At 41.5% G+C, this 20,722-nt stretch overlaps 2 protein-coding genes across 3 annotated transcripts; one reads left to right on the top strand and one right to left on the bottom strand.

Annotated features, from left to right (window-relative positions):
• Positions 1-1,866: 1,866 nt before the first annotated feature.
• traf2a (Tnf receptor-associated factor 2a) lies at positions 1,867-8,925 on the bottom strand. 2 transcript variants are annotated; one of them, XM_027010872.3, is made up of 11 exons: positions 8,786-8,925; positions 8,253-8,466; positions 7,767-7,845; positions 7,462-7,560; positions 7,193-7,354; positions 6,977-7,051; positions 6,739-6,813; positions 6,168-6,662; positions 5,846-6,023; positions 5,612-5,760; positions 1,867-5,416 (listed from the first exon to the last, which is right to left on the bottom strand). In XM_027010872.3, exons 2-11 carry the CDS (start codon positions 8,438-8,440, stop codon positions 5,198-5,200), a joined length of 1,719 nt encoding a protein of 572 aa, XP_026866673.1. In that variant the 5' UTR covers positions 8,441-8,466; positions 8,786-8,925; the 3' UTR covers positions 1,867-5,197. The 2 variants fall into 2 exon arrangements, with proteins under 2 accessions (XP_026866673.1, XP_081571276.1); XM_081715150.1 differs by lacking the exon at positions 8,786-8,925 and having other exon boundaries at positions 8,253-8,485.
• Positions 8,926-9,363: 438 nt separating this feature from the next.
• trafd1 (TRAF-type zinc finger domain containing 1) lies at positions 9,364-15,588 on the top strand. The gene is made up of 11 exons (XM_027010894.3): positions 9,364-9,903; positions 10,231-10,267; positions 10,406-10,541; positions 11,100-11,153; positions 11,248-11,662; positions 11,849-12,219; positions 13,260-13,496; positions 14,006-14,135; positions 14,382-14,592; positions 14,834-14,894; positions 15,035-15,588. The coding sequence occupies exons 2-11, from the start codon at positions 10,233-10,235 to the stop codon at positions 15,071-15,073; spliced, it is 1,689 nt and encodes a 562-aa protein (XP_026866695.2). The 5' UTR covers positions 9,364-9,903; positions 10,231-10,232; the 3' UTR covers positions 15,074-15,588.
• The last annotated feature ends 5,134 nt before the right edge of the window (positions 15,589-20,722 follow it).

Below are 20,722 nucleotides of genomic sequence, written 5' to 3'. Positions count from 1 at the left end.
GGTCCACAATGAATTACCCTAATGTAACACTCAAACTCCCCTCACCACATAAGCCATCAACTAGACATGCTTACCATCAGGCCTCTGATTTGTGATGCAAGGGAGAGGAGCACACAAAACAACAAACAAGAAGCCATTATATAGGGGTTTTTTGCCAACATGCTGTTTGGGTATAAAAATGCTTGTAGAGCAACAAGTACCCTCTGACTGGTGAGATAAATAACCAGGGTTCCAGAGGGACCTTGCATTGTTTACTTTATTCAGCGAGAGCATGTGCTTGTGTGCACCAAGCGGGAACCTTACCTGGGGTGTGGCAGACGTGCTCTCAACCAGCAGGCTGAGGGGAAACGAGTGCATGACAGCAAATGCAACCTCCGGGAGACGGCTAGCTCAAAGAGATCAGACAGCAGAACAAAGCGAGAAAGAGACTTCAGAAGCGACGGTTAGCCACAAAGGGGACACAGAGCGATAGATAGGAAATGTCCGCTGCAATGGGAGAAATTTTGCATTAACATCTTGTAGCTTCGATGTGTTCGACGGTTTGTGAGCTGCATGAGCCAACCCTTACCTGCCGGCCTTTGGGGCCAGCTGTGTGATCCTGTGCTGTAGCAGAAGCTCAGACCTGTCTACTCACACAATTTGGGGCACACAATGCAACTTCAGTGGAGGGAGTTTCCCTGTATTAACCTATAGATGAGATGCTGTGTGATACAGCACTGCAGCTTCAGCCTGAGGAGGGAAAGCTGTGCACCAGGCTAATAATACCGAAGGCCTCTTATTGATGGGATTAGCAACCTTCTAACTCTACAATACAGCCCGCTGTAAGCATGAGTCAACTGAAGCAGCACAGGGGTCAATATGGCACCCATTTATGATTCAGTCCCAGTTCAGTAAGAAGTTGAATCTTTCAGTCCACATCCCAGTGAAGTTGTTGCCTGTTGCTTTTAAGCCTTTAATTGTTATATTTTACAAATAACTGCTGGTAACCAAATTCTGCAGCAGTCTTACAACTGAGGGTTTCAGAGAAGAGGTCATATTTCAATGAGTTTAAACTGCTACCTGAGCTTCTCAAACCTTGTCCCTGGTCATTTCCTGAAAAGCATCTGGTGTATTCCCACACGATCAATGCCAAGGTCCCATAAGTTTGACATAACGACGAGCTTTATTTTTACTTCTTGAAAACTCATCGTTGCTGTATGGTTTTCCCTTAAAGTCAAAAGAGAGCACATTACCAAATGTATGTCCAGTACAATTAAGGGAATGTTATAACTGCTCCACTTTGGAGAACATCTTAACACTGCTTAATATTTTTCTATTTCATATCCGTTAAAATCAAATCAAAGTTTATTTGTCACATACAGTCATACACTATAACTGGCAGTGAAGGGGCTTTGGTGACTGCTCTGCCCGTTGCTGAGGAAAGATGCATAAAAAAAATACAGATCAGGGTAATGTGATTTTAAACTGGAATAGATCCTAATGGATCTGTTATGTGGCTAGGAAATTTGTAAGCCTTTTAAGAGGAATAAAAACAAGAAACTGGCTTGTCATCATGTGATACTTTGTCCTACCAACACCCTAGATGGCAATCCACTTTTTACCCCCCACTCAAGAGAGGAGTAATCCCCATGCTAGTTTGAGTGCACCGAGCATACCGTATGGGAAAGCCAATTCCCCAGAAACCTTTTCACTGCTTGATTTGTGCTGTTCGCTAAAAGTGTGCAGCATCAAGTAGATCGGACACCAGGCCTACGTGTGTCACAGGAGTGCCATCATGTGTTGAGTTGAAGAATGGGCAGGTGGTACTGAACTAAAACAGGCGCCCCCAAAAAACAAACCCACATAACAGTAAACTTAGACTCAACAGTGAGGCCAGGAAAGCATTTATTGAAGATGTTATAGAGGATTAAACCATGACAAAGGGAAAAAAGAATCATGGTTCCTTCCTTGGCATGTCATTTGCCATTGCTTATGGCAGCAACCCACAATTTTTTGCCATCAAAGTAACACTTCTAGCTCTGTAAAACAGCATTAGAAAGGCTATGGGACTGCGAAACTATGAAGTCTTACAAAGTTAGAAACTTCAATTGCCAACACAATTTATTAAATACCACCTAAGAAATAAAAAAAGTACACAAATATTAAGTTGAAGAAGAGAGATCATTCCAGGATAAATAAATAATTTCCTTGAGTTTTAATTCAAATGTAAAAACTTAAGAAAATACTGTTACTTTAGTATAGTGTATGTTTATTCAAAGTCATCAGCAATGTCTTAGTATTTTAAACAGCTGTAGACGAAATCCTGCAAATGTAGTGTATCTAGCAATGCTTAGCCACCTCTTAGAAAACCTAACCCCGTTCAGAGTGAACACAAAATAGATTTCACACTCAAAATAGGAAGGACACTTGTATAATTGCACAAGCTAAATCGTAATGTACTATATGCATTACAATGAACAATTATGTAATGTAATGCCAAGTCAAAAGGCAAAGAAAACAAAAGTGTTATCTGTATAAGCTAATCGAGTAACTTGGAAAGCTTTATATAAATGGCTCACGAAACACCACATCAGTGTCATGCAAGGGATGCTGAAGCTAGCCTGTCTAGAGTACGCATCTAATGAGCTACACTACAGAAACACATCCCATCTGTAGGCCTATTCACAAAAGCATTGAAATCTCACTGGGGGAAAAAAGAGCAAGCTATGGAAAACTTCAACAGCCAAATGAACCACACAGCTCCTTGAGGGAGGGGAGGAGGGGGAAAGAACCCCAGCAGATCTTTCTGGATCTTTTCGAGACATGTTTCCTCAAAAGGATGTCGCCAAGTGGAGGAGAACTTGCTAAAGCCCAGAGTAGTGCCCGAACACATTTTTAAACCATCCCAACAGGAAATAGTACATATATTACTTAATAGAATCTATATTAGATATATAATTAATATCCGTCATATGCACAGTGTACATCAGTCATAAACAACTCTGTGCACTGTATAATAGTATATCTATTTATACTTAAATAAGCAATATAACACACACATTTATAACCATCATATACTGTTTTCAATCAACAGATAAAAAGTAAAAGCAATACAAATAAAATGCTGGTCTACAAAGTAAACCAATACTTTACAATATGCGCGTTTTTCACTTTATTGAAACATCTCGTGCACAGAGAGATTTCAATGTCTGTCGGAACTGGTTTGAAAATAGGCTGGGTCTAGGTGCTTTGTTAGCATGAAGGCATCTTAAAGTATCTCAGACTCCATCTAAGAAAACAATCAGACCATAAACCTCGTATGGAAGACATACTGTATACTGTAAGCCCTTAGGATGGAAGAGTCATGCACTGAATAAGTGTATTAATGCTCTCTGCGGTTCACAAAAAGACTCCTGTTTCTCTTGAGGTGTTCACGTGTAGAAAAAGAAGTTGGGCAAACTTTCTGGAACCTATCCAATTTTGAGATGGCTTAAAGGTGCTACAGGTTGGTCCTTTGCTTCCAGAGTCTGGTCCTGCTGCCCATTATAGCACAAGCTAAACTGTTGATGTGTCAATATTTGATCAGGCTCAGTCACCCATTATGTTGTTGGTGCACCATGGCACTTGCAATGGTATATATAAAAATCTTTAAAAAAACAAAACAAAAAACAAAAAAAAACCCCACATGTTTTGTAGTAAACTTCTGAATTTTGCAATGAGCTGCTGTCACCTGGGACAACAGGAGCTATGGTAAATTAGGGATTTTTGATGAATGTTTCTATAGTGATCTGTTAACGATTTAGGATGATCATTTACACAAAAATTCAACACATAGCTCCTTTAACAACCACACGTTTCTAGCATGTTTACAGAGTGCAGAACCCATGAAGAATCTTTATAGGATAAAGACAAAACAGCAGTGACTAAAAATGATCAAAGCCTCATTTGGCAAATTCTAGTTCACAGAGTACGTTATATTTTGAGTGCCAATAGTCATTTTAGCCCAAAACAGCACAACATCAATAGAACACTCTAAACGAGAAAACACCAAAAGTACAATTCAACACCAGCCCCTCCACACCACAAAAAAAAACACAGGGTCTACTGTCCCAGTCTACTTCTCCACTCAGATCAATCTAAATGCTGCCAATTGAGGTGTTTGTGTGAACCGCGGATGCCTTGCTGTCGGGATGGCCGTACAGTGGGATGACAGGCTGTGCCGAGGCATGCGAGGCAGAAATCAAGCATTTTTTAACACACCAGCGCGTCGTGATTTTCTCTGACAGGGATTTCTGATGAAACTCCTTCGCTTCTCAGGTTCGTGATGCAAACCTGGTCATTTTGCTAACTTGAATGTATCTTCCACAGATCCAACATGCGAACTAATACAGCAAAGGACACCAAAATGGAATGGAAAGGAAAAAAAAGGGGGGGGGGGGGTAACCCTCTACAGACACACAGCTCAACACACAAAGCAGGGTTCAAAAACCCAAATTCTGCGCTTTGGACTTCATGAGATTCAAGCAATGTCCACCACTACAGATAAGTACCAATGAACACAGGACTTGAGAGATCAGAGGCACACAATGCAAAGAGGGAATGTCAGAAGACTGTCGATGCATACGCTTAGAGCAAAGGTTAGACAGTATATGAAGCAAGGTAACTATATAGATGCAAAAGAATTTACCAGCATCGTTTGTTGTTATTTTGAAACTCCACGTCTGTCTATGCAAAACATTTTAAAAAATACTCACTCGCAAGTAGCTCAAGCACCGAAAGAAAAATAAAGGAAAGCCTCAAATACTGGCCACAGCACAAGCAAAGCACTTGAAAATGAAATGACTTCTATTCCTGTGAGTAAAGTCTTCTCTCAATCTCTATAAAAGGCAGAGTGCCACATTTTTGGCACCAGGCATCAATAGTTACATTACAATCACTGCTGACAGCTATCCCACTATAGGGGAGTAAAGAGACAGCTCCCTAAGGGCAATTATATTACAGTAAAAACTGTACAAACTCCAGGTACCATTTTGGTTGGCAACATAATGTAGAACAATGGAAATCCCAGAGAAACTGCCCTGGGAGTCAGATTTGTGTCGATGGTAAGGGGAGGGCGCATTGCCCCAGCGACAGAGCTCTCTTAGAGGGCACCAGGCCTCGGAGCAGCACTGCGAAAACGAACGAGCTCTGCAGGGCTCGCAGAGACATGCCTTACACCCTAAAGGCCAGTGAGGTCGACGATGGCCTTGATAAAGATGGTGTCATCGCGGATGTAGGAGTTCTTGGAGTCAAGCTTGGAGAGCGGGCAGAAGAGCGGACAGCCACTGGCGATGTTCATGTCACTGACGGGCCTCTGGAAGGAGGAGGAGGAGATGTCCGGCCGGAAGGCATCGATGATGTGCTCCCTGTTGTTCTGGTCCAGCAGCATGAGGGTGACCTGTGGGCGTGGCCAAAAATAACACACCAAACCCAAACACACACACACACACACACACACACACACACAGACAGAGCTCTGAAAGGCATGAAGCTAGTCCAGTGGCTTTTCTTCCAACATTTTTTAAAAAGAAAAATAATCCATACACTTATACTGCTGCCAACACTGGGCTCATTTTTGATGAGAGGTACTAACCTTTTGGTTAAAAGGCCATTTAAGCAAGGCATCACTGTGTCCCCTCATCACCACGAAGAACAGAGACAGGTGGCTGCCACGCCCCGTGCCGTCCCCGTTCAGGTAGATGCGCAAGCACATCTTGTAGCCATATTTACTGGTATAAAAAGCTGCAGAGCAGGAGGAGGTGCCTTAGCTTTGTTTGCATTTCTTTTAATTGGATGAAAGAGGAGGAAAAAGAAAGTGTCCACCTACCGGGAGAGAACATGGCTGGGGCCCGCCCTGCCACTGCGTCCTGCCTCTTCTTGGAGAAGTCTGAGATCTTCCACACAAAAACTCCGTCATAGGTGGCGGCGGACATTTCCCTCATCTTCCCTTCCATCTCCACGATGGAGAGATCCCGCAGGCCCACCGTCCTCTCCAGCTGACGAACCTTCATAGGGATGAGAGGCAGCCATACATCCAGCCAAGCATTGCATACTGTACATGGAGTAGAATATGTCTGAACACACAGAGCCACATCTACATGCACATAAACATACACAAGTGAGGTACAACACTATTTTTGTCAGCGGACCTTGTTGTTGAGTATCTCGATCTTGTCCTGGTCGAGCCTGTGCTGACGGTTGTAGGCCTCCATGGTGGTGGCGGCGCGCTCCATCTCGCGGTTCAGCACGCAGACAATGTTCTCGAAGGTGCCCACCTTCAGCTCCAGGTCCTGGCAGCGGCGGCTCAGCTCCGCCACCTTGGCCTTCTCGCTGTGGAGCTGCAGCTCGAGCGCAGCACCCACCGTGGTGGGCAGCGGCGTGAAGGACGTGGCCAGAGTGGGCGGCGGGGGCGGAGGAGGTGCGCAGGCCCCCTGCACGGGAGACCCCGCATTCAGCTGGCCCATCTTCAGCTCCAGCTCGCGCAGAGACTGATGCAGCTCCTGGATCTTGTGGCTGGCCAGCTCCAGGCTCTGTGGCTGCAGGCTCTCCAGGTTCACCTTGATGCCCATGATAAAATGCAGAAGCAGGTTCAGGTGCTCGTAGGAGCATGTCCGCTCGTGGTCATGGATCTTCTCTTTCTCCACCTAAGGGCGAGAGTGTGTCATTTGGGCGATTGTCCAGTGGCTTGAGACCGCCATAACCAAGAAACAATTCACTCACGGACATATCACAGCCGACGACATGGAATCTGCAGGGAGTTCGGAATTTGGTACACAGCTTAATATGGTCCACGTACTGTAGAGATACGCAAGGCAAAAACAAAACACCGGAACTAAGATGAGCACAAAGAACAGCCAACTCAGCTCACTGAATAAAAAGAGAATTTACTGAATATACTTATGTAAATGTAATATAACAACCACAACAGCAGCAGCAGCAACAAATATCCTAAATTCACCTTTTCTCTGGGAATTTTTTTCTTCGCACAGCCTTCACAAATCATTGGATATTTAGGGCAAATTTCATCATGAGCCTAAAGATAAAAGGTATTAAGTTGATAAACTTAAGAAAAATCAAACTAGAGTCCACAACCATAAAGATAATTTCAAACTCAAGCAGCATGCCTCTGAAATCTACGCATCAGACTGGGACCACAATAAAAAAAATGGCTCACCTTAATGTTTTTAAAATGAAAAGGTTCTTTGCAGTATTTGCAGTTCAGTGTCCTCTCAGGACACTCTCTTTCATTGTGCCGTTCAAGTTCATTGGCTCTTAGGAGCTCTTTGCAGGAGGGACAAGGAACGATCATAAAACCACACTGTCCCTCATGAGTGGCCTGGGAAATATGACAACACATTTAGATGAAGCCACTTCACTGTTAAAGGGCTAAAATGTATGAATTTGACTTGCAACAAACACTTATTGTGGGGAAATGCCGTCAACCTCATATTCTTTGATGGTGCCTGTCCAACTGCAACCTTCATTTATACACACAGCTTCAAGGGCTTCAACTTCTCTTTTGGCAGCATTATCAGGAAAAGCCTGGTAATATTGAGATTAACACTTTATACTTCAAGTTACTTACCGAATTTATATTTTGCATGTAAAAATTAAGTATTTTTGTGATATTTTACATTAACATTAAGTTTTTATATCTGAAATCAGTACAAATTTATTTAATGTCTTTTTTTCCAGTTATATCGCGCTTTCGATTTCTCCTTCATGACTTATTTGCAATAACAACTCACGCAGCCCTGTTTCAAAATTGATGTTGGCTCCTCAAAGATATCTTCTTTTATACAGGCACTGCATTTTTGTGGACCAGAGCTGAAAAGCAAAAACAGACCTTTTTTTTTCTTCAAAAAAGGTATAAATACCATATCGTAAATGTGGATGAAGATTATCTCGTCTCACCAGAACAATTGATTAGTCACAACACCATGCTACCAGAAAATCTAATCTGGCTGGCAACAGAGCACAATATAGACCAGCTAGCTTCCAAGCTACACCCCAACAGATCCTATTGTTTGAGTTGCCTAACAGACACTAGCTTTACTACTATATACTACCACAAGAACATGACAAAAATGCCCCCAAAGGAACTATCAGGTCATATTCATCTTTTGTTATGTCAGGTGGGCCAGCTAGAGATTACAGGCTTAATAGCTGTCTTGTTGTTAAATCTAGACGGTTCTGCTGTCTATCTCGTATATTGCTCAATGAGTGGCGCTTACCTCACGGTTTTGTTAAAACAATATGAACAAAAACGATGTCCGCATTGCGCTTGAAAAGGCCTCCGGAGGATTTTCTGACAAATGTTACACAAATGTTTGTCCTCAAGCTTGTTGGCCAGAATTTTCCTAGGGAAGCCAGGTTTGTTGCCTTCTAATGACGACGGTGGCGACGGCTCCTGTGCAGCCATTATTCCCGATCGAGCATGTGACCTGGCTATAACCGAGAAGTGAAAGGAAAGTCATCTCCTAGCCTTTCATTGGTTTTGTAGAAAACAAATATTTTTGCATTACCTAACCATCAGTCACGCAACAGTGAGGTCACTGACTCACGATGACACGGTTAACTGGGGTTATCTTTATCTGAAACATGTTTTTAAAAACAGTAAAAAAAATAATAATAATTTTTTTTTTTAAATCGCGGTTTACCCGGGTCTTTGCAAAAGATGTGGCATATGTAATACTGTAACGTTAAATACATATCTAGCTTATTATTAAGACATTTCACACATTTTCTCAATGTTTAAAAGTCCTACCATAATATGTTCCAGGAAACTATCGATGAAGACTGAACGCTCTGTAACCATCATCGCTATATTACATTTATCAAACACTTAAAATACCGTTATGTTATTATTTTCCAGGTTGTAAATAACAGTAGATAAACACCGTGCAGTTTCCGTTATGTGTATTAAAATATAAGGTAGATAATATCCAATAGGGGGCGTTGTTCGCTTTCCTATTTATAAAATAGTGGCCACTGTTGCAACACAGAGAAATTAAGTCATATTTAATGTTATATAAACTGGGTATTTATTTTTATTCTTTAGTGTGTATTGTTTTACCTTTTAAAAATGGCCCAAAGAAATGTAAGGAATTTAGGTCTCATGAAAAACAGTGCATATATGTTATCTATGCCCGATGCTAACATCTGGGTAAATAGGAAATTCTATTTACATTTATTTAAAAAGAAAAACATATATCCACCAAAACATTTATTTACACGGGTTTCATTGCGGTTTAAAATTGCATTTTGCTGCTTGTCCCCTCCTCAACAGGACACTGAAACCTTTATTTTGAAAATGTGTAAAAAAAAAAAAAGGGGGAAAAAAAAGAAAGAAAAAAAAAGTCATTCTCATACAACAGGGCTGCTTCCTTCACAGCTTTGCTTAGCGACCCCGTTAACGAAACAAAAATGATGGCTAGGATAGCTAGATAGCTACCTTTGTTAGTTGATTTAGAGTTAGAGGAAGTTTGCATGTACTTTTTTTGTACTGTCATGACGTGGTGTGGAATTTTTCGACATTAGCTTCCCACCTTAGTTAGCTATCTGCTAGCCTACCTAAGATAGCTATCCAGTCGTGAATGGTTGCCCTTTGGAGTTTAACGTCGGAAGCGGCTTCTATATAACGTTAACTAGCTAGTGGGCTAGTCTCTCGAGTCTCCATCGGCAAAAACTAATCGTGTATCGAACATAGACAGCTACAGCTAGCTCACGACCCATCTGCTTTCCACAGTCAAGATTATCAAGATAACATTTCAGGAAACTCAGTTCTTGCTATCATACTTGACTATTGACCATTCTTTCTGTTGCTTAAACTCTCGAGTTTAAGGAATCGACTGTTGCTTGTTAATAAGATCACTCAAAGACGAGGTAAGCCTTAAGATAAAATGAGGTTTAAATTGCGGTTAATTTAAGATATTAAATAGCTAGTTAGCTGGTTCGGATAATTACTCGGGAATGTAATACCACTGAGTGATGATGTCTTTCCGAAGTGTCTACTGCCAACTGTCTAAGAAGTTGGTTAACGCTAGGTAGTTAAATTACATTTGCTGTAGTTCTTGTTCTGTGGCTAACGCTAGCTAGTGAAAAGATTTTTGGTGATCCTGAACGCTCAAGCTCAAATGTCTTAATATATCTAAAGTTGGTGTGTTATTTTCATATCTAATTAGCCATTTGTTTTGTCTCTTTCTACATAAGTTATGGCAGAGGAAAGCACCCAGTTTTGCACCAATTGGTAAGGACTAAGTTTACTCGCGTCCTCTCTTAACCTAAATTGTTATGCCTTGATGTTCTTTAATGCTGATGATATTAAATCGGGAATTAAAAAAACAACTTCTCACCACCCCCGCCCCACCTCACCTCACCTCACCAGCAAGCATGACATTCCAGAGGCTAACTTTACCACTCATGAGATTCACTGTCGACGGAATATTGCCCTGTGCGATGTGTGCCAAGAACCTGTTCCCCGTGCTGAACTTTCGGAACACAAAGAGCAGGAGCACTCACAGGTAGGCTATGGCTAATACTGCTACTATCTGTCTGATAATGGTAAGGGTGATATATAAATTTAGACTATGTGGATGATGATAATCTTACATTTAAAGCTTGTGTTTCTGGTGTAGACTTTCAAAAGCACACTTTAATGTTTAAAGTTCTTTTGGATACACAAACTATGAAGCATGTTATAAACCAATGAATTGGCATACATATTACATGTTAGCAAGAGACTATGTCCAGACACAGTGTTCATAGTCATTTAAACAAATATAACATGCTTTGTATAGGAGGAACTTTGGTTGAGAGTTATTATGCAATTATGTAATAATATTTTATTAGGTTGTCAATTACATTTATGTCGAATGGGATTTTGTTTTGAAAATACCAAAAATAAACTGACGCTTTCATTCTACAGCTCATGACTGTTCAAGACATGTAGAATAGTTTTCCAAGATATGATACTTTGCAAACGGTGTGAATTAAAGAATGTTACCTCTAGTTGCATTAACTTAAACCAGTTGTCTTGTGTGGTGGTGGTGGGTTTTTTTTACCCTTCTCTCCACTCTCAGGAACAATGCAAATGTGGTCTGAAGATTGAAAAAAGGCTCATGGAGACCCATCAGGTATTGAGCTGGAGAACTGCATCACCTTTGCGTGAGTTTCACAAGAAAACAATAACCTAATTGGTCGTGACCTCATTCTGACTTCTGTTTGTAGAGTTCAGAGTGCAGCCTGCGTATGGTGCCGTGTCAGTACTGCGACCTGGAGTTGGCTTTCTCTCAGGCCCGCGACCATGAGGATTACTGCGGTACACGTACGGAACCCTGCCCCATCTGCAAGTGCAATGTCATGCTGAGAGAGAAAGCCATCCACCCAGCCTTATGCGGTAGCCTCACCCCTCCCCAGGAACGGAGGACAGGCTCCCAGCCTCCTGGAGCTTGGTTTGAGACCCAACCCATCCACAGCCTGCTTAGGCTCCAGGAGCGGAGCAATAACAGCGGCAGTCCTGGGTTGGCAGATCACAGGGGCCCACCTCGGCCATTAGAGGGCAGATTGCACAACAGCACTAGGGGACCAGTAGGGGCAGGGGTGAGGAGAAACCCAGCACCAAGGAACAACGAATTTGCTCACTGTAAGTTATTGTCTGGTTTAGCTGGAAAATCTTTTGTAAAAATAAATCACTTCTCAGCAATACTTTGTCTAACTACCTTAAGAGTTCCTAAGATCATCTGTTCTCTAGTTTTGAGATTACGAGAGGCGTTTGCTGTTTCATGGTGAATGGAAACATGAGTGTGCCTGAATGTGCTCATTTCCTTAGTGCTCGATCAGGAAGCCGAGCTGGAAAACAACAACAACAGCCTGCTGTGGCCCCTGGACCAGCTCCCAGAGTACGACTCTTCCGGCCTGGACTACCTGCTGGCCCTGAGTCTGCAGAGCGATGGCGATCTGGAGGATCTGGGGACTCGGGAGGGCGTGTGGACTGATGTGTGGGAGCACCGTCTGGGGGGGGCGCCTGCCCGAAGCTCTGTGGCGTCCCAGTTCACCTCCACCACCAACAGCAACATATACTGCAGCACAGCTCTCCCAAGCGCTAACACAGCCCAGACTCAGAGCCCTGCCTTTGACATCATGCTTCCCTGCGAGTTCTGTGAAGAGCTCTTTCCAGAAGAGGACCTCATCTTACACCAGGTCTGTGCCAAGTCTTTAGTTATCTAGTCTCAGCACATTGATGCTATATTGCCTCATGCCAATTTTGTTTTGTTTTTTTGTTTTTTTTTTTGTTGCTTTATTTTAATTTAAGTGTCCTACAAGTGTCCTTGTAGCTCATAGATCTAGATGACTGTGGGCTAGTTACACTAAAATTTAACTTGGTAACTCAATCCAGTCATTTGGTGAAAGAGACCTGTCTGCTTGAATATATGAATAGGATAAAGCAGCAGCCAAGTAGATACTTGTTTATGACTTTGTCAAATCACTATATTTGCTTTGAAGTCATTTAATTCCAGCTATTCAACTGTCCACTAATCAGGACAGAAAAGGATGAGTATTGACAAATCCTTGAGGTGCTCAGAATGAGTACACATGAACAGTTTCAGAACTGGAGAGAACCTTCAAAGGAGATGAAGGTTAAGATATGTATGGGATATTATACAATTATATTTCCTTATTTTTGCTTGTTTTTTGGGAACTGTTATTCTCAGTGTGGATGTGGAATCTCACCTCCTCTCCCTTCTGAGACACTAGTGCGTTTGTTATCCGTGTGTGTTGTGTCTGGTTACTTTCAGTGGTAGCCTCAAATGTCAAGCTCCTCTTGCACCTGTCCTTAGATCATATTTCCTTGTAGATTTATTCTTTAAATAAAGGTTTTAAGTATGTTTCCATGCACAACATAAGCACATGTATTGTCTTCAACTAGGCTTTAAAAAAATAACAAAAACACTTCCAGAAAATGACAAAGTTTATGATGTATGTATTTTCTTAAACATCTAGGAATTGAAAATGCACTTTCATGTGACAACAAGTGTAACAGAAAATATTTTCTTCCTTTAATGCAAATGACTGATGTGGTATCACTACTAATAACAGACCATGCCTCCACCCTATTACAAATGATCAGAGCTAATGTACAGTACCAAAGCATTATCAAGGGTTGAGGGTGGAGAAATAACCTGGCTTCTCTAGTGAATTCTTTATTAATTGCTGTTTTATGTGCTTACTTTATTTCCCAGACTGGTTGCAACCCAGCTTCTGCCATTGCCTCCTTCAGTAAGCAGCCTCCGTCTCTGCAGTATGAAGATGGCGCAGGTCACGAAATCCTGCCTCACACTCCCAGCCCCCCCAACCTCCCCCACTCTGTCTCCCCATTGTCCGACAGCCCCCCTTCCAGCCCACTAGAGGGCGACGTGGTCATACCCTGTGAGTTCTGTGGCATTGCTCTGGAGGAGAATGTTGTATTTCACCACCAGGTATCACAGCTGTGCAAATCTTGTCATTTACAAAGCATAAATATAAACAGCATTTCTCCTGATCTGTAATGTAGCCTCTTAACAGAAGACAGCGATAACACACAAGTCCTGCTTATCATAGCATGTCATTGCAATTTCTGGAAGGATTTTGATCAAGATGGGACAGCAAAAATATAAGTTCATTATTTTAAATTGTGATATTAATTTAAATTGGCAAAATCTGTATCTGCTGTAGTAATAACTGTGAAATAACTGCATTGGTTTACTGTAAGAAGAAACAGCCAAACATAACCTGTGTTTTTGACCAAATTCTAATATAAAAAGAATTTTGACTGTGCACTGAAGCCTTCAGTCTGTTTTGTTTTGGTTTTTTTGGCACTTTGGTAATGTCTTCCGTTCAGGTCAGTCAGCGGGTGAGCTCTTTGAGGTGTACAGAAAATATTATGGTAGAAGGATGGAGGCTTTTTGTTCTTACTCTACGCTTATACTGACATTACACTGATGTTCAGGATAAGTGTGACCTCCGTCCTGTGACTGCTTACCAAGCAGATGGAGGGTCCCCACAGACACCCCTCCACGCTCCGAGTGAGAGATGTGGGAGGGGCTCTCCGGAGAAGCAGAGGAGAGTGAGACACCAGGGTGAGATTTCAGTATTTCAACCCATGAGTGCACACACACACCGTCACTGCACCCTCCTTTTACTAATCTGCAGTGTTATTACTGAAAGAAAACACTACCAAAACTGAGCACACTGACACAATTTTTTATGTAGGCTGTGTGCCCGATTGTATTATATTTCTAATTAGTGGCATGCTTGATCTTGCATCCAAATGTTCATTCTTTTTTGGGGTGTGCGTGCGCGTGCGTGCGTGTGCACTTACGCAGTGGATCCTAGCGAGGATTTCCTGGCACCCGGCTGGCAGAGTGGCAGGGCCAGTGGCAGTCTGTGGAAGACCTCTCCCTTTGTGAGCATCTCTTCTTCCGGGAAGAACACCAACGCAGAGCAGCAGGGGAGGAGCAGGAATCAGTGGGGGACAGCCCTGGAGAGTAGCTCCTCCCACACAGCTCCGCTTGGCGACAGCTTCGGAGCTTTGGGGTAAGCATGTGGCTGGGGAGTTTGGCTAGCATGTGAGTCAGCAATCTCCCTGCCATCCAGTCATGGTCAGCTTGTTAGCTTGCTTAACAAGACTTAGGCAATACACAGCCATTTCCAGTTAGCTGTGTCCCACACCTTTCAGTGCCCAGGCACGTCTTCTGCCATAATTTGTTTAGTTACTGACATTTTCCTGACAGCTTAAGAATACCGATGACTTTAACACTCTCTGCCTACCCCCCAGGCCTGTTTGCAAAGAGAGAACAGAAGGTAGACACACCCATAAGAATACTGGGACATCAAAGGTATGACATTTGGTTTGACATATCATTATAATAGAAGTTTGGATTAAAAATAGTAACGTTACTGTTTTAGGCAAGTCCTTTTTTCCAACTTTATTATGTTTATGTTCTGTAATGGATAATGTGTCTGATGTCACTTGCAGGCACCCAAGAAGCAGAATGTTGAAAAAGAGGAAGAGTAGGAGTTTTCAACTAGTATAAAGTCTGGAAGAAGGATGACTCTGATTGGTTAATATTGAAACACTTTGAGTGTGCTCATGTGTATTGTAATCTGAAAGGGTGTGAATGTCTTTGTGTCCGCGTTTAAAGAGTCTAAAATTTGATTATACTATCTTGGCTTCTAAACTATTTGCTTTTGTTGCACTACTTATACAACCTGTTTTGTTTTCTGTTACTGTTAGTCCAATATTTTTATACTTTTAGCCACTTTGATATCTTAAAATTCACTAAGATTAGAAGGATGATATGGCTTTTTATATTTTCCTAAAATCTGAGGGGGAAAAAAATATTGATGTTAAAGAAAGTTCTATTCTTCAATTTGCCTAATCTTTATCTTATACAAAAATATTAAGGTTTCATTCTAAACTGAGGCTTGTATAACCTTTTGATATTCTTTATGGGAAATGCCTGACAATTATTAAAAGCCTCTCTTCCAACTTGTCTCCATGTCACAATTAAACCCACAGCAATGTCTAAACCAGGCAATCATTTGGTCATTTACTGATGCCACCAGCATGCGGAATCAAATGTGAACTAGCATTTGCTGCTTGAAATTGAAACAGCAATTGCAGTAGATCAATTATTTTTGAGTTTTCATCCTTTATATTTCAAACAATGTATTTCACCATATAAAATGATTAATAACTAGTTTCATGGTGATGCCTACACCTTATGTGATAGAGCTTCACAAGGCGTATGGGATGTATAAACCTCACCATACTCAAGCCTCATGCTCTCACAATGGGTTTGTAAGAGCTGATCAAAATAAAACCCAGATGTGGCAGGCTGATGTGTCATTAGAGGGGGTGTAGCTGAGATGATGTTGCCTAAGCATTAGACCACCCAACTCAATCACCATCCATTCACCTAGGGTACTTGTGATGAGGTCAAGAGCTGTGACCCATCACTAGAACTACTTTAATACATCACATCGTCTAGAGACACAAATCAGAAACGAGGACGGTTAACAATAAAGTGGACACTTACCTGAATCTTGTAGGAGTGGTGGAACAGGTCATTCTGCTCTCTTCCAGGGACTGGAAAGCTTCATTGGGAGCTGGGATGGAGAAAGAAATTAACTAAACAAAGGTAGCTAGCAAGATGGAATTGACTATAGAGTGAAATCTTTATAAATTGAACATTTATTATGACATATTTGAGATGTTGCTTGTTTGTAAAACTTTGCATGCCTAGCCATCTTGGATAAATGGATTAGCCCTGTTATAATGAAGGAAGGGCTAAGGGTAAAGACCAGGCAATTCAGACAGAACTGCAGGACATTGACTTTTGAATTCATAGAGTTACTTTAGCAAGTGTTATTTCTTAACTTGTTTTATGTTTGTATAACTTAATTTTCCCCAATAAATACTGTAATAAAACTTGCAAATTTTATTTGTAAAGAGTCATACGGAGTGGTTTGTCTGTTTTGTCTATTTTTTAAGGCAGTGGCTTACCTTCATGTTTGAATGTTCTTTTGTAGGTTGTTTACTCCTCACTGCTGTATTTCTGCTGAAGGATGCAGAGGGGCATGAAGGTAAGACCAGACCAGATATTGAGGCCTTGTGCCTATGTTCAAAAATTTTAACAATCTTTACTTTTTTTTTTGGTCTATCTCAAAGGGTGGAATAAAAAGGTTGCACAGCATTTGTACAGTGTAGCAACATCAGTTCCTATGAATGAACCCCAAAAAGTCAACTATCTTCCTTATCAGAGCAAGATGGAGGGCTCTACTTCTGGTTGCATGCATGCAAAGTAGCTCTTTGCTTCCTCAGCAAGTCCAGGAACCCAGTCAGAATGTTCAGTCAAGTTGTATTTCAAGCAGTCAAATGGATTCTTCAGAATCTGAGACTTCAATTGGCTCTACTGGGTATTAATGGTCTGTGTTCCAAAGTTCCCAGCAACCTCCTGAAGTATCCCAGCCCCAGCTGCTGGGTTTCTCTGGTAATATCGAAACTCCATTTCAGGGCCAGAACTCTATGCCTGTCCTTGGCACCCAGATGTCCAGTAGCCTCTTTCACCAAGGTGCTTTGCCTCAGGGGTCTTCTGGCAGCTTGCACTCTGTATTCAGCACTCAAAGTTTCCCAAGTCAGTATGCTGGTTCAACGATGCACACTGCATCTGTTCAATCTGCTCCTATCCATCATCAGGGAGGCTACAGGGCTCAGTCCTCAGGCCAATCAAATACATTTCCATCAGAGAAGCACCAACCTTCTCATATTTCTCCTCAGTCTCAAAAGTACACACAATTTTCCCATCCTTCACAAACCAGGCCAGTAAGCCCATGTCCCAAACCCAGACTGTAGTGGGTACCTTGGCTTTAAACTCTCAGCAAGGCAGCTATGGTGGTCAGTACCCAAGTTCAAGTTGGTCTGCATCGTGACCAGCTATGAAATTGACATCAAACCAGTCCCAGATGCAGGGTTCCAGTGTGGGTTATTGTGTGGCTTCCACCAGCCAGCAGTCGGCCAGTGACGCTGCACAAAAAACACCAGTTATCATGGCTCTTTATGTTCCCAGCTTGCAAGTAAACAGCAGCTCTCTATCCATGACCAGCCTTCAGTAAAGACTGCCCAGGCCCAGATGCAGGGCCTCAGTGTGAGTGCTGGCTTGACCTCCACCAGCCAACAGTCTACCAGGGATGCTTCACAAAAAAAGCATCAGCTATTATGGACCTGTGTATTCTCAGGATACAGGCATATTACAGCCTTCTAGCCATTATGAGATTGCCCATACGCCGGGCTCTGGTGTGAGTGCTTGTGCAACGTCCACCAGCCAGCAATCTGCCAGTGAAGCTCAAAAAAGCAGCATCTCCTATGGGGCCCATCCTTCTCTGGTTGCGAGCACATGGCAGATGTTACAGGGCGGACTTGTGCCTCAGATTGCTCGGTCTCAGATGCAGAGTGCCCAAAATCATACCCAACCTGGATCCCACACGGTAATGTCCAACCAGTAAAGCCCACCAAGTCAGATCTCATCCAGTGTATTTTGGTTGTCCAAAGGCAGCTATTCTACTAAGTGGGGATAGGATGCAGGCAAGTGTAAGCCAACCAGCATCTGTTGTGGCACTTGGTATGGACCAACAATCCTCCGACATGCACATAACCTCTTTTGGTTCCCCTTCAAATGTGTATAGTGGCTCTCTAGGCTCAGCCAGCCACAGCTTCACTCAGGACCACCATCAGAGTAAAGCTCAATTGCCCCTACCTAGTTCAGCTGGATGGTCAAGCACTAAAGGTTTATCTAATGTGGCCTTGCTATGGGATACTGTAACTTATTGAACCTTCTCAAACTCTCTGTCCTGAGTTTCTTAAATAAAATGTTGGCAACATTTGCTGTCCCCACCACTGGTTAATCAAAAGTGCCTTTATTTTAAAGGGCGTGTGCAGAATGCTCTGCAATGAACCAAGCCAACTTATACTTGTAAGGTGGTGAAAGCAGAGATTTGTTTTACTTATTACATGAATTGAGAAGTTTGGGTATCCTGGTTCTGACCAGTGTGCCACATGCACAGTGTTTTCGTGAGGTGGAATGTTGAGCAGTGTTCATTGGTTATTTGTCAGAGTTCAAATTGTGATGAGGCAGCTACTAGAGTTATGAAGGGGCTGGGGGTGGGGGTGGGTGGGTAAAGTGAATCAGCAAATGGAACCCTTGGCTGACAAATCCTTGTTGGGGCCACTTTGAATACAACTTGGCTACCCACACGAATGCGAGGAAGTTCTAGTAGTGAATCAAGTGTCATCTTAAATTTTGAACATTCACACTGGTGTGGTTGGTGGGTTCCTGTTTATTGAGTCAACCAAGTCAAACATGCTTGCACACAAATGATGACAATCCTTTCAGTTTTCATTATAAAATCAGTGTTTAATGCATTGTCTAAACAGCTTGTGCAATGTTTGAACTCCATGCTTAAGATAGGATATATGTATAATTGGACCTGCATTAAACACTGCATTAAATGGAAACCTATTTCTGGGAACCTCCTGCAGTACTGACTATAACGGGAGTGATTTTAAGTCTCACATGCGAGTGAATGTGTATTAATTTTTAAAATGGTGCCAATTTACGAATGTCCTCTGTACCCCGTTTTAATTATTCCTCAGGAAATGTTGAGTTAAAAAAATTGTGTGCGTGTTCATACTATTGCCATTTTTGTATCAAGCTTACTTTCAGTAAGTCTTTGCTTTTTTTGAAAGAAGTTGATTAGGCTTTAGATCAAGTAATGCCATAATGACATCCTAAAGCCCAGGTCAGTTTTTAAGTAAAGCTAAATAACATTACTGTACGTGGACCTTCATTTCATCTAATCAATTAAAAATAATCAAACCAAGCTTAAGTTAGAGCAAATTAAGCAAGACAGCATCATTTCCTGTACCAGTCCACAAAAAAATAACCTTTTATTAATATTAAATAATGAGAAACGTCAGGTTTACATCAAATTATATATTTTTTACATTGAGTTAAATAATTTGCTCAGAAATTGTAACATTCTCAGCGATCCTCATTAGATTAAAACTAAGATTAAAACTAACTCATTAGATTAAAACTAACTTCATGGGTTTTTTTTTTTGCAATAAACTATCATAATGGGTGGCCCACCGTCAAGAGGGCTAATTGATTTATGCAGTTCTTTGGTAAATCCACCAAGCCCCGCGAATTTGGAGGAGCAAATAATCAGAATGTATCCATTGGAAGTGGCGGGGTTGCTTATCTGTTTAACGCCACACCCTGACCAGCCATTCCTCATGTGACGGCTGCAGGCTGTAATGACTTGCACACAGAAGTAACTGTAAACTTAAACAACAATAAAGTGTACTTTTGTGTAAACAAAAACAATAAGATAAAATGTATATGTAGGGATGTGTAGAAAATGTAAATTACCTTAACTTTTATTATTTGTTGAGGAGACTCCTCCGCCACAAGGAAGCCTCGTCCACACATTTAAAGCTAATACTGGATTTGAAAACATATTTTTTTTGTATCAGTATCGTTAGTTTCCAAGCACATCAAGAATACAAACACTGCATACGCGTCAGTGACGTCACTCATTTTCAATCTAGATGGCAGCAGAGTTTGAATGGGTGCCGTGGTTGCCTAATTTTAAATTTAATAAATACGTTACACACAGTTTATGGAAAGCATTTCGAACTAACGAGAAAATAAAATGCCTTGCCTTACCTGCAGAGAAATTATATTGAAGTGAATGTTCAATTTGGCCTGCAGATGGCGATGATGTCACTTTGTGTCATGCATACGTGAGTTTACTCAATTCTTTAAACTGTGTATGACATTGCATCATGTGTAGCTGATGTCTACAGCTGCAGTTGTCTACATATAAATCATTTCAGAATTACATTTTTGTATAGATGCATAAAATTATTCTGGGCATGTCTTTTACCTTAAGCATCTAAACCCATTCTGCAATTCAAGATACAATTTTGAAAATGATTAAATGTTGATTTGAAGTAATCAATCAATGTCAATATACCAGCAAAATCACAATTTCAGTTTGAATAACTGCATATATTTGAATCCACAGCATTTATTATTTACAAGCTCTCATTTAACTTATTATTTAAAAAAAATCAAATAATCAAAACTGCAGTTTGATACAA

Source organism: Electrophorus electricus, chromosome 5, assembly GCF_041902795.1.
Source record: "Electrophorus electricus isolate QZ-2024a chromosome 5, ASM4190279v1, whole genome shotgun sequence".
Classification (NCBI taxonomy): domain Eukaryota; kingdom Metazoa; phylum Chordata; class Actinopteri; order Gymnotiformes; family Gymnotidae; genus Electrophorus; species Electrophorus electricus.
Note: the sequence above shows the minus strand (reverse complement) of the source record. Positions and strands in the feature narration are given on the sequence as shown.